The sequence below is a fragment of the Xiphophorus couchianus genome, chromosome 7 (assembly GCF_001444195.1).
Source record: "Xiphophorus couchianus chromosome 7, X_couchianus-1.0, whole genome shotgun sequence".
Classification (NCBI taxonomy): domain Eukaryota; kingdom Metazoa; phylum Chordata; class Actinopteri; order Cyprinodontiformes; family Poeciliidae; genus Xiphophorus; species Xiphophorus couchianus.
The window spans coordinates 34,568,282-34,581,606 of NC_040234.1; the positions used below are offsets into that span (position 1 = coordinate 34,568,282).

At 39.6% G+C, this 13,325-nt stretch overlaps 1 protein-coding gene across 1 annotated transcript; it reads right to left on the reverse strand.

The window, feature by feature from the left end:
- Positions 1-2,389: 2,389 nt before the first annotated feature.
- LOC114148260 (gap junction gamma-1 protein-like) lies at positions 2,390-13,103 on the reverse strand. The gene is made up of 3 exons (XM_028023409.1): positions 12,780-13,103; positions 4,915-6,091; positions 2,390-4,838 (listed from the first exon to the last, which is right to left on the reverse strand). The coding sequence occupies exons 2-3, from the start codon at positions 6,059-6,061 to the stop codon at positions 4,825-4,827; spliced, it is 1,161 nt and encodes a 386-aa protein (XP_027879210.1). The 5' UTR covers positions 6,062-6,091; positions 12,780-13,103; the 3' UTR covers positions 2,390-4,824.
- Positions 13,104-13,325: the final 222 nt, after the last annotated feature.

Genomic DNA, 13,325 nt, shown 5'->3' on the forward strand with positions numbered 1-13,325 from the left:
TTTACTTTTGTAATCAAGTAATCTGTTGATTATTCTGGCAGTTGAGGAATCAAATAAAAATTTGGTTAAGTAGAATACCGATTTGATTAATGTTTATAAATACAACATATACACATAACAGTATTAATATCAGGCATCTATATCGGCACACATTTTCATAGCTCTTTAAGTCAACCTCCACAACAAAATACGCAAAAACTTCTAATTGTAGTAAATGTAATTTTAAAAAAAACATAAATAATAAAGCAGCAGGCTCACAAAGACAGTAAAATATGTGTTTACCAACAGGCAGAATAATAGCATATGAAATCCATAAAAAGGGGATAAAACTGAAAAACAAACTCAGATAGAGATAAAGTGCATATTTAAGGTTCTTTTTAATGGTAGAAAAATATCTTTGAGGTCAAACTGTAAATCTGGTTGCTGTATTTTGTACATAATTAATTAGTGAATGTTTTTAAAGTGTCAAATCAACCAAAAAGCTCCAGAAAAAAAGCGCGTTTTGCATGGAGAGGAGAACGGAGCCCAACGGCTGCAGGCTGATTGCCCAGCGCAAGGAGGTTGGGTTCCCTCAGGTGTGCTTAAAACGTGTTTATGTGCGAATATTCAGGGTCCAATTGGTCTGGACAAAAACAATAACAGAAAAAACAGCTTATTTTAGCCTTGGGTGAGATTCATCCAGCTGGGAAGGCAAGATTTCACCACCAGCAGTATGTCAGCATGGCGACACGCCAAGAGGCTTTCAACGAAACTGACCCGATTGAATATTTTTATTAGATGGGACCCAGAAAAGGTGGCAAAAAATCAGCCTGAAACCCGCAGCAGCGGCACCATAACACAGCAGCTGGAGCGACGGGGAGCAGAAACGACCACAAGACCCAGCTTTGACCTGGAAGAGAATTATACCATTTTCCAGAGGTATGAATATTTTTTAGCCTAATTGTATCCTTATTATTTATCTACCTTATCTTGATAGATATATTCCCATAAAAAGATCTAAAGATGTGTAAATGTAAGTTACATTCCAACATTTCCTTAGCAGTTAGCACTGCAGTTAGCATTCCCAGGCCTGTTAGCATGTTGTTTTCCATGCCAGTACAAACTCTAATACCATTTAAATGATCTTTGTTTGCTATGTCTGTTGTAACTTCTGGCTAACCTGTGAGCCAGTTTAATGCTCACCTCCTCCAGGTCTTATACAATTTCATTAACGGTTGTCGTTAGGGCCGCTGGGTAGAGGAGGTACTGTTACCTTTTATTTTGAAACATGGGCCATTTTTGCTCCTAAAATGTGAATTTAAGACCTTTTACGGTACAAGGTCTTTTAAGTCTTTCACTTTAAACGTGCGGTTAAGGTGAAAGATGCACTTTAATTTAGAACAGGGCTGTCGCTCATTTTCGTTTTGGGTCAAATCAAGATCATGAATGTTCTTAAAGACCCGGTCGTGCTGGAAAGTACTGATAAAACCCACTAACAAACTGTTAAAAATATTAAATGCCTTTCTGTATACAATCTAAAAAATCCTCTTAGAACTATTAATTGATCCATTGCATGTTTATATTTACCAACTTATTACAGACAAATTATTACTTTAGTTTTTTTTAATTGCTTCACACTGATAATCTCACAATTCACCGCCATTACTCTGTGATTTAAATATTGAAAATATTTTCAGCAGGAAAACTCACATAACATCACATGATGGTTGGCTCAAACGGATCAGACATGGTGACAGAAAAGCCAAACTCAGTTAATCTCAGGTGGAGGATTGATAAGCTCTGCCCTTAGATCTCAGTACCTTTAGTCTCATCTCCTGTGGGCCTCCTCTCTCCCCTGATCTCTGGACGTTAAAATGATTAGCCTCTGGACTCTCTCTGGAGGCCAATGATTAGCCTCTGGACTCTCTCTGGAGGCCGACGATTAGCCTCTGGACCGATTAGCCTCTGGACCGATCAGCCTCTGGACTCTCTCTGGAGGCCGACGATTAGCCTCTGGACCGATTAGCCTCTGGACCGATCAGCCTCTGGACTCTCTCTGGAGGCCGACGATTAGCCTCTGGACTCTCTCTGGAGGCCGACGATTAGCCTCTGGACTCTCTCTGGCTTTTGGACTCTCTAGATGCCAACTTTTAGCCAAAGGACTCTCTCTGGATGTCATTCTCTTGCTTCAAAACCATCATTCAGTCCTCATTAAATATCTCCCAGAAGTAAAAGGCCCTTGATTGTTACTCGGCTTACTTAAATTTCTTCAAACTGACTCAACCCAAAGATGTAAATATTGAAACTGCTTAAAAGTTTTGCAAAGTTAACTTTGTAATTTTTTTGCTGCCAAATTTTGTAAGATAAGCCTTACCAACCCCCCCCCCTTCCATTGAGACAACTTAGAAAACTGATTGTAAAAATGTTTATTTTAGAAACCACAAAGTACTAGTCAATACAAAAACGTATAAAAGTACAAAAAAAGTTGGTCAGAAAATATCTGAGATGACGACATTTAAGGTGTACTAATGGCACTGTGGTTATGAATCTGAATACAAAAGTTGGTGCAATCAAAGAAGAAATTCACATTGTAGCAGTTTTTTTTTTGCAACCATCCTCTCAGGTCTGGAACAACAAGCTCCAGAAAATTAGCACTTAGCAGATGGTGAAGTGGCACACAGCTTCTTCTATTATTAAACTAACAGACAACTGAACAGGCAGGTGTGGCAGAAGTAAACATTTCATGGTCACAAAAAACATGTACCGAAGAAAAGAAGCAACAGGCTGATCCAAAAAGAAAACAAAAGAAAAACAAAAAACTGCTGCACTTTATCTTTCAAACTGTACCGAACAGGTTCACTCTCAGAATCCAGCCACGGAAAGCAGAGACAGTAGTGAACGTTTAACAACAATACTCAGAATACAAAAATAAAGAACAGTATCAAACATTTCAAAACAATACATGGCAATATCAAGAGTTACATGGTTCTTTTATTTCAAGCATTACCCAGGTTTGTTTGTTCCTTTGGACAAAGGTATCCAGTTACCTATAAAAGAGGCCTGTACTGCGAACAAGGTTCATCGCTTCAAGATTCCTTCATCCTGACTGAGAATATACAGAGCAGCAAAACAGAAATAGCTCCACGCTAAGAGAGCACACAGAAAAACCAACTGAGTTACAAGATACAGACATGGATGCACAGAAAAACTTTATTGAACGTAAACAACTAAGAGGATTGTTGAACTCAAGGTCACTGAATTTACAGCAAATGGTTTTACAAAGGGTAGAACTAAATAACTGTCTTTATACCGAAGTTACAGATTTGACTTGCTGACTTCCCTTAACCCCCTGGATTCAACATGCTAAAGACTGTTCACCTTGGAGACCTGCTGTGGATACAGGTACGGCGTGGCGTGAGATTTACACCTTCTCCCCCGGATTTTCAAAGACTAGCGAGAGCTTACCCAATGCCGCCGGAACCGTGACGCTTTCCAGAGCACAAGATTGAGCAAAGATTCAACAATCGAAGGACACAAGGACAGAAAGACGGAGCCCATGGTAAGATTGCAACGACGAGATAAAGCAGTAACAGCCCAGGAAAGAAAGGGAATGATACGAGGAAGACATTATGGAAAATTTACACAATACAGGTAAGGCCATTGAAATACTGAAGACTAATTCTAGATAGCTCAGGAATCCAAATAATCTATGTCCAAAGAATTTAAGTAGATTAGATTCGTTGGATTCTTGTCCCAGCTTGAATTGGTCTTCAGTATTTCCTAGATTGTCTCCCATACAATCTTCCTTGCTTCCTCTCGCCTGTTATGTTACTACTTTCCTTGATGATTGCCGTCTGCCCATCAGTCCTTGCTTCTTTCAATCGTTCCTTGCATCATTCTTGTCCTTTGTGGTTTTACTACATTTTGTCCTTCCGTTATTGCTTCCTAGTTTTCTTCCCTTTTCATGCAGCCTCTGTAGTTAGCTCTATCCACTGTAAAACCATTTACCGTAAATTCAACCAAAACAAGAAGGGACTGATTGAAAGCCTGCAAAGACGAGGGAAAGTAGCAACATCACAGGAAAGGAAAGGATGCAAGGAAGACAGAATTGATACTGAAGACCAATTCTGGACAGCACAGAAATCAAAATATTCTACACTGTAAAGAATAACACCAAAGCCTTAAGGAGTTTGATCATTTGCTCAGAAGTTTCACTTTGATCTTGGAAATCTGAAGTCCTGAAATCTGTGAAGAAACAGAACTACAGCTGCGCAGTACAGGCCACAGGTTCCAGGATTGGAAGTGTTGACCAGTTCTGGATCAACACTGACGTTTATAAAAAAGACACTCGAGAGAAGCCCTTGTTGTGTGATGATCAACATCTTGTACAGTCTTCATAAGATCACAACTCCCAGTACCGGTGTTTGATTTGAGGCGCCCTGTTCAACCTTTTGCTCGCTTCTACAATCAACCAACTCACTCTCACTAAGTACAAACATTACAAAACGACTGGCTTGGCCTTTCCGTAACAAAATTCCAGTTCAAGTCTAAAGGCAAACTTGAGATTTACACACCGACCAAAACAATAATAATAATAAAAAAGATAGAAGTGACAAGAAGCTCCAAGTTTCTTAATAAAATATCCATATAGTATCTAACAGTTAGCTGCCCTGAGGGAGATGTACATGTCAACCTTTACCACTTCTGTTGCATGACGGCAGTTAATAAGCACTTTGGGTCTGCCACGTGGAGTTCTGCACAGTGGGATGTAATACTGGAGGGCTTGGGGACTTTATCCACCTCAAGCAAGTCCATCACTTCCCTTTTTGTTCTCATCGTTCGAGTTTACGCACGCAGACCTGTGAAGACATCTATTGGTCAGTTTCCTTGGATAAAAGCCACGATTTATGAAATGAGAGAAGAGGAATGGCTTACCTTTGTCACAGGTGCTGCTTTGCTTCTCCTGGGCAAAGTTTAGTCTGTTCTGCTCCACTGCAATGCCGTTGGACTCTGGGCTGCTGCTGCGGGGCGGGCTGTTCTCCTCGTTTTGGTATGCCAAATCCAGGTGCTGCTGAGCCAGTTTCAGGTGTCGGCGCAGCCTCTCCAGCTCCCGAGATGATGCTTCATCAGCAAAAGATTCGCGACCCGAGTCTCCGAAGTTATCCCTGAAGCTCATCTTCCCATTCGGGTCCTTCTTCAGGGCGGTGTGGTATCCTGGAGGTGCAGAGGGCTGGCGGCAGATCGAGGACCTCTGGCTGGCCGGCGGCGGGGGGCGAGGGGCTCGAGAGCGAGGCCGCGGCCGGCAAAAGCAGTCCCGAATCCCGCTGAGGCCAAGATGAAAGATCTCCAGCATGGTGAAGAAGAGGCACAACGCGCTGACGCCATACATGATGAGCAGGAAGATGGTTTTCTCAGTGGGACGAGAAATGAAGCAATCCACCGTGTGCGGGCAAGGAGAGCGCGTGCAGACGTAGGATGGTGCCACCTCCAGCCCATAGAGGACGTACTGCCCGAACAAAAATGCCGCCTCAAAGACAGCGCGGGACAGCAGCTGGAAGACATAGACCTTCATCAGTCCGTCTCTCTTGATGCGACGTCGGCCGTCGTGCTTCTTTTTTGGCTTCTCTGCAACTTCCTTCTCCTTATCCGGCTCGATCTCCTCAAGGATCATGGGGTCCTCCTCCCCGTTATCCTCCGCCTCTTCGTAATCCCGGTTGGCGCCCCGACTCACTATCGGCATCTTCTTTCTGCCCTGTGGCCTGTATTCGTCGTCGTCCATGCGGGCGATCTTGTGCATGGCAAACCCGAGGTACAAGATGGTGGGCGTGGTGATCATGATCACCTGAAACACCCAGAAGCGAATGTGCGAAAGAGGAGCAAAGGCGTCGTAGCAAACGTTCTCACAACCGGGTTGCTGTGTGTTGCACACAAATTTACTCTGTTCATCGTAGTAGATCGACTCGCCGCCAACCGCCGTCAGCACGATCCGGAAGACGATGAGGAAGGTGAGCCAGATTTTGCCCACGAAGGTCGAGTGATTGGAAATCTCATCCAGCAGACGAGTGAGGAAGCTCCAGCTCATTTTGCTGCCAGATGAAGGAAGTTATAAATCCTGTGAAGAGGAAAAAAGGAAAATTTCCATAAGAACGTGCCCTGAAAAACACACAATTACAAGGAAAAACGCTGAAATATTTATTGTATCGCTTATGATAAATTTCTTAGAATTTTGATTTATTGTCACAATGAATTTCAATTAATGTTTAAAAAAACAAAACTGTATGTATTGTTGGACTTGTTAATTTTACTTTCTCTTTTTTTCATTAAGAGCATCAATGCATTTGAAAAATAGGATTAGATGCAGTTACTGTGAGCAGTTTAAGAACACAAATCACATTTCCTTATGTGGCTTTTCTCCAAAAGAAGAGCATTACCATTTTTAGAGCGGTATTTGTGTTGCTCTGCCAGTCAGTTACCTTAAAACATAGCAATAAATAGTCCTTATTACTTTAATTGTATCACAATGGTACTCTAAACTATTGTGATAAAAGTTTAAGTTCATATCACCAACCTATGATGGTATACTATAACCACTGTGGAGGGAAAAATGTACATGTCCATCAAAAAATGACAGAGAACTTTTCTAGAAAAAAAGTGAAATTTCTGAGTTTGAAAAGTCAAACATTTTCTAGGAAAGAAAATTTAAATTAATGTCAAAAGTTTGAAAAAAGGAGGAAATTTCTCAGTTTCTAAAGTAAAAATTTTCCACTTTTGAAAATTCTTGAGTTTAAAGAAACTCAAAGTTGGAAATAGTCAACTTGTGAAACTCAGATATGCTCACCTTAATTTCAAGCCAGATGTTGCCTGCATTAAAACAATCGGCCACAGTGTGGCGCAAAATCATAACCAGATGCATCTCCCTGCTCGCCTGCAGCAATGAGGCTAACATGCTCAGGCAAAGGCCTAAAATCCAGAACCGTCCAACCATAACAACCCTGCAGCACACAAGTCGTCAGCTGAAGTCGTAAAAGGTCAAAACTGTAGTTTTCCAGAATGTTCCAGAAGTTTTATTGTTGAGGATAATAAAGATCTCAGTCATGTTCCCATTTAGGTCCACAAACTCTGACTGGGTTGTTTGTTATGCTATTTTCCAGTGTCCCACTAAACAGTCAGTTCTCCAAGACACACACACACACACACACACCGTCCCATCCAGATGCTGCTGATTGAAGTTTAATAGGGTCTCACAATGACTAATATGCTGTTGTGGTTTCACAGAATCTAACAAACCTCAATGTCTGTAGACTCTTGATCTCACTTAGGAAACCAAACAAAAAAACACAAAGCTCTTTCTAAAAGCGTTTGAGTAACACGGTTTATTACATTTGTCTCGTCTTAATCTACAAGATCTGATTTTGCCAGCCATCTGATTGGCTGCAAAGACATTAAGATGGAGAAACAGCACTAAACTTAGCAGAAACGACTTCTAAACCGCAAAACACGCCGTTCTATCCCACTGATGTGACCAATTAGTTTGATTTGGACTAAATTACTTCGTACACCTGACTAGCTTGTTTTTTTCAGCAATTTGCAGAGTTATACAACCTCAGATAACCTCTTAAAAGAAGGGACTATCCCTTTGAGAACAGATACTGTAGCTGAAAAAGCCTTAAGGCATTTAGTGCAGATGAAATACTTGGAAATTAAATTCCTTCACGTGTCTGGAAATCTGATTGTTCTGCATTCACACTCAGTTCAGCTTATTCCCAAATTTTTTAAATTAGTTTATTTCTGAACACTTAGAAATATTTTAATTAGTCACGATGAGGTTTTTTTTCCACCTCTTCTGGCATTTAAAGTATTTAAAAGTGATAAATATTTTTATTAAATTTAGCAAATCAAACCTATTTTTATGTTGTCTAACATACCGTTTACTAAATTTGACTTAAAACCTAAATACATACGGACGAGTAAACCCGTTAAATTATATTTCACATTTTTTATGCAATTGTTTGCCAAAATGCAGATGCAGCAGTTCCACAAATTGACCAAATCTACACATAAATTAATGAGTCATTTTAAAACCATATCTTACATTAATATCACCAACAAAACTATGTGAATGTGGGACATCCGTCTCCACAGGAAGTCCAAATATGGTAGCCCGACTGAGCAAACACAAAGTCTTGAACAGAAAAGAAACAGTCCAGTTTGACTTGATGTAGACCAGTTCAAGAACCTGTTACGATGAATAATGAGCATTTCTTTTATGTTTGAACAGGATATGAAATCTTTCCCAATGAATACAAAGGAAAGAAAATCCCTCCAGACCTGTTGATCTGCTGTGTGAACAGACAAACTTACTGAACAATGCATGACAACCTGCTGATTCCAACTGTTTCTGGGTGTTTCTTTAGAAAACGTTACTGTAGCCTTGAGTCACTGTTAGATTGCCGTCCTTGTTTACGGCCGTTTACAGACCGTTACACCCAGGGGTGCGGCGGTGACACCTGCTATCCTTGAACTCTAATTATCTGTCAATCAGTTTCCTCGTATCGTATGGTACATACATTAGCATTTTGTCCACAGTCCATGTCAGTAGATAACAGAAATTCTCCTTTTGTTGTTTCATAACCACCATTCATAATTTCTTTTGTTGTTTGGTTTTTAGAAATGGGACATTATGAATATTTACATGTAAACGTTTGATATTATAGCTAACGGGAGGATTTCTATCTCTCGATGGTAATTAAACAGTTGTTTGCAATCTGTAGTCTGCAATGGTTCAATAATTGAGATCTTAAGTAGATAAGTTGAATAAAGTTAGTGTAACGATGGTAAAAGTAGAGTTGTGTACTAGCCTAGCTAGTTAAGCTACTTTAAGATAAGGCTAGTTTTAGTTAGGTTAAGCTAAACTAAGCCTGGTTAAGCTAGCTGGGCTAATTGTGTGACTAGCCACTGTAACAAACAAATCTACTGCAGATTAATGTGTTTTGTTTGGGTAAATAAATAATTTTGTGGTTGAGGTTTTGGTCCACTGTTCATTTTGATAACCCTACTCACTACATCTGCAACATCCGAAATGTCAGACATCTTGCTTTTGCTGCAAAGTGAGACAAGTAGAAGATTTTTCTTTTTTTTTAAATTAAGTGCATGAAAACAACTCGTGTTTAGGTACAAACGCAGACAAGGCTGTAAATGACAAGAAACGGAAATCTGTCTTTGATCAGTTTGTGTTTTCACTCAGAGTTGCTTTTTCTGGTATTTCTGTATCCGTTTCACAACTTATAGCTAAAAAAAGTATGTATTTTATCAACTAATTGCACACATGGTTTTATTTAATTATTTTCCAGTTCTGATGCTAAAACCAGATGCAGATTATACTTTTTTTGTTTAACACAGATACAAACATAAACCGTCATCTCAGAAAATGTTTCTAGTCATGGCTAACTAACACCAACCCCTAGAAAGGACAAATAATTAAATGGAAAGTGAAAATTAACATAAAATGATCAAAACAAGATTGAACATGTTTTTCAAAACTTTTGTCTACTTTTTAAAAACTATTACAACATTTAAAAATGAGTTGCAGTTTATTTTTAGCCATTTCTTAAGTGAATATTTTAACATCAGTTTTGGTCTTAAAGTCATTACAGCTCAACAGAAAAGGTTGTCCAAAGGTCATCCAGCTGAATTATGTTATATATAGTCATGATTTGTGGCATTTCTAATGACTGGTGCAGTTCTGTCTCCTAATTACATGGCGACTCAGTGGGCAGAGTAGTTTTTATTCTGCCAAACATTTTTCCTTAGAAGTTATCAAAATTACTGGAGTATTTGGTGGGAACAGTAGCCACACCAGCATTAAGTTTGCGCAACAGAAAAGCTACCTAGAGACGTTTTATTTCCCCTCTAATCTTTGTTCTTGCCTGCAGGTTCCTTCATCTGTTTACCATTTTAAAAAAAGCATAAAACAAACGTACACTACAGCTTCTGTTGTAAGATCAGAGAGAGAAAGGCAAGTATGGAAACATCTGGCTCTGCTTTACGACTGGATGCAAGAGTAAACCAGATCCAGCAGGACCTTTTAGTTGTTTCGTAATTTTTATTAAAGGCCCACGTTTCAAGTGTTTTCACCAGTCTTATAAAATGTACAGAACATTACAGCCCAAGTTCTACAAAAACTTATTGAAGTGGAGATAATATATATTTTTGATAGCAACAATTGTATCCTTACAGAAAGATTTTTGAATTATTTGCATTTATATTATTCAATGTTTCTCTTGAATATAATGTTTCCAACTGTGAATCAGCAAAAATCTGATTTAACTTGAACAGATAGTTGTGACTCCATGAAGTACTTCAGAAGTATTGAGGTGCAATATTAGTGTCTTTATTCATGCTTGAATGGTAAACAAGCCTCCAGCCACTAGGTGGCAGCAGTGCTAAAAGAAAAAAGGCTTTTTTTTTAACTCGATAGAAGTTGAAACGGGCATACAAAGCCTGTGACTTTTATTGTCACAGCTTGTGACAATAAAAGTGAGGAGATAGAGTCCAAAAATATGACAAAGTCTTCATGCCTTTGAGTTTACTGTGAACGCAAAATGTTATACACAATTGTTTTCTGATTATTTAAAATCTAACCAAAATTGGTGCAAATTTTGCACAAAAAAGGGTTTGCGATTGTACGTTTTTGAACAGGAATATATTGATTAAGCTGACAAGTAACTCATATTTACAGTTTTATGTTTTTATTGCTACTAAAAATGCACAACATGCAGTGAATAATTTTCACTTTTACCCTTTTGAGAATTAAATGCACTGAGCAGTTTGGGGTAAATGTTGCAAACTGGGTTAATAAACCTAAACTTGGAAATAGTTTTAAGACTTAATGACAAAATGAGCTGCGATAATTAAAAACTTGTATTAATCTCTTGATAAATGATTTTGAAGGAGGAGGGGCTTTGCAATGACATCACATGTCTATGAAGGAGGACTAGTGCCATTAAAAAAGGTTTTAATCTCTTTCATCTCAGATTTGTTTAAATTGTTCAGGCAAATCTAGTCTTAAAACTCAAATTTACCAAAGAAACTGGAGACATAAAGTCCAGTTTTACAAATATAACAAACTGTTTTCATAAAACGGCAACATTGATTGGATTGGTTCAATATTTGGATTTACATGAAGGTTGACAAAATGAAGTCAAAATTTGTCAGAAATTGATTCATCATTAATTTGTTTTAATGGACCTAATCCTCTTTATGTCGGTTTAACTTTTAAACGATGTCTCTTTTTTTATTTCCAGTTAAGCTTAGACATTGGGACACTAAGCTCCAGTTGAAAATGTTCATATATATAAAATCTTTTTAAAAATTCTGATCCGTTTTCATCCCACTCAATAAAATCATCTCCAGCTCCAAAACTTTTCACCAGGTCTTCTCGAAGTTGCATTTTTATGGATCTTTTCACATTGGCTACCTGTTCACTACAGAACGCAGTTTAACAAAATAAAAAGCTCCGCCATCATAAATCTCATAACTTTTTAATATCCGTAAGTCACTGCCAGATCGGCTCAGAGCTGCTGCCTGATCCAGAGCCCGATGTGAACCAGAACTCAGTGACCCTCAGTCTGCTCACATTTTTACACTCTGTTCTTATTTTACTCACTTTGTAATCCTTTTTTTTCCTCAAAAGAGTTTATTATTATTATTATTTAACCTGGAGGCCAAAGTTGGAGTTTTAGTTCATTTATTTGACTCTGACTTGATTCTACCGGTTTCATCTGAAATCACAGTTGTGTGCGTTTCAGCAGGATTTAGCCGTTTTGGTGCCATCAGGAACATTTTATCTCTACCTTTAAATCAGTGTCTGAATCAGAGAACCATCTGCGCTGAGCTGATGCGGGTATTTAAGGGATTTCTGGCCATTTTCAAGCAGCGGAGGATCTCGGTTCTGCAGAACAGAGACGCTTTTGTGGCCCCAACATCTGGGAGAAGGGTTAAAGTTGATCCTCGTGCATCCCACCCCTTTAGCCTAACGGGGGCAGGGAAAGGGCTTGAGGGGAAAAAAATTAAACTTAAAAAAAAAAGAAAAAAGTTTTGGAGGAATGTGCTCAACCCTGGAAAAACCCAGATATGCGACGGAACCAGAAAACTAACAGGATTAGACGCATGTTTGGGTTTAATAAAGCCAGGAATCTCAACATGAAGCAGCGCAACGTGAACTGGAAACTAATCCCGTTTGCGGAGAGGAGGGGAAAAAATCCTCCTCGTGGCAAACGACGTCACGGCGGAACCTCGCAGGACCCGAATGGGAACCGGGTCATCAATCTGTCCAGACTGACCAACTGAATCATTTTAAGCCCCAATTAGTGCAAAATTACAGCAAATCTGGGGCTGGATAGATTTTCACAAGAACGAAAAACACAAGACGACCCTGGTAGATTTCCCTGTAATGATAATAAACCCAAACTGGCGTTATATATAATACAATACGCAACACGTTAATTTAATTAAACCCATTTTATTGCCAATGCTCAGGTAATTTCAAGTATTGCGGCTGATTTCCAGTTTCTAATTAGCGCTCCATCCCATCAGTTTGTGCGCTTCAACTCAAACTGGGTTTTAAACGCCCCATTAACCCGATTTGATCCACTTTCCCAGCATATATAGTTTAAAAGCCAGTTTTATAAACAGATCCCAAAGCAGCGAGATGAAACCTAAAGTCACAGAAGCGTTTGTTAACAGATGAGGAGCGGACCGGTGAGGATGCCGCCTCGCTTTGTCTGGGATTTTTCTTTTACCTTCAGAATCTCTTCTGGTTCCTGAAAGTTGTCTTCAGTTGGATGTCTGGATCTTAAGCCCCTTTTGCGCCAAATTTGAAGCCCTTCAAGTTGTTTCTTTTTCCTTCTTTTGCTTCGAGGAGACAGCTGCTTCTCCAGTGGTGCTGCGCTAACTGGGCGAGGACAAAGAATATTCCCAAATCCCGGTTTTCTCCTCCCAGTTTCAGCTCCCCACCCCCTCGTCTGCGCAGCGAGGAATCTGCAGCTTTTCTGGACCGCCCTTTATCCGCGCTCCTTACAAAACTCATCGCAGCGATTTGATTTCAGATCAGATTGCGTCATGCTTGGCGCACAAACTGGTTTATTATCCCGATTAATTCTGCAGGTAGTAATGAAAATGAACCGACAGAAGCTGCAGTCGGGTCTTTAAATCTTTGTTCTGGGATGTGACTCGTGAAGTCTGCGCCTCTTCCTGCTCACAACAATATTCGGAAGTCGTTGCTAAATCCCCAAACTTGTGTCACAGCAAAAGGAACAAATGGGCTTCCTGAGAAGGGGGATTCATGA

Coding starts and splice junctions, on each gene's coding strand:
- LOC114148260 (XM_028023409.1), bottom strand. CDS start 6,061: ATGAGCTGGAGCTTCCTCACTCGTCTGCTGGATGAGATTTCCAATCAC.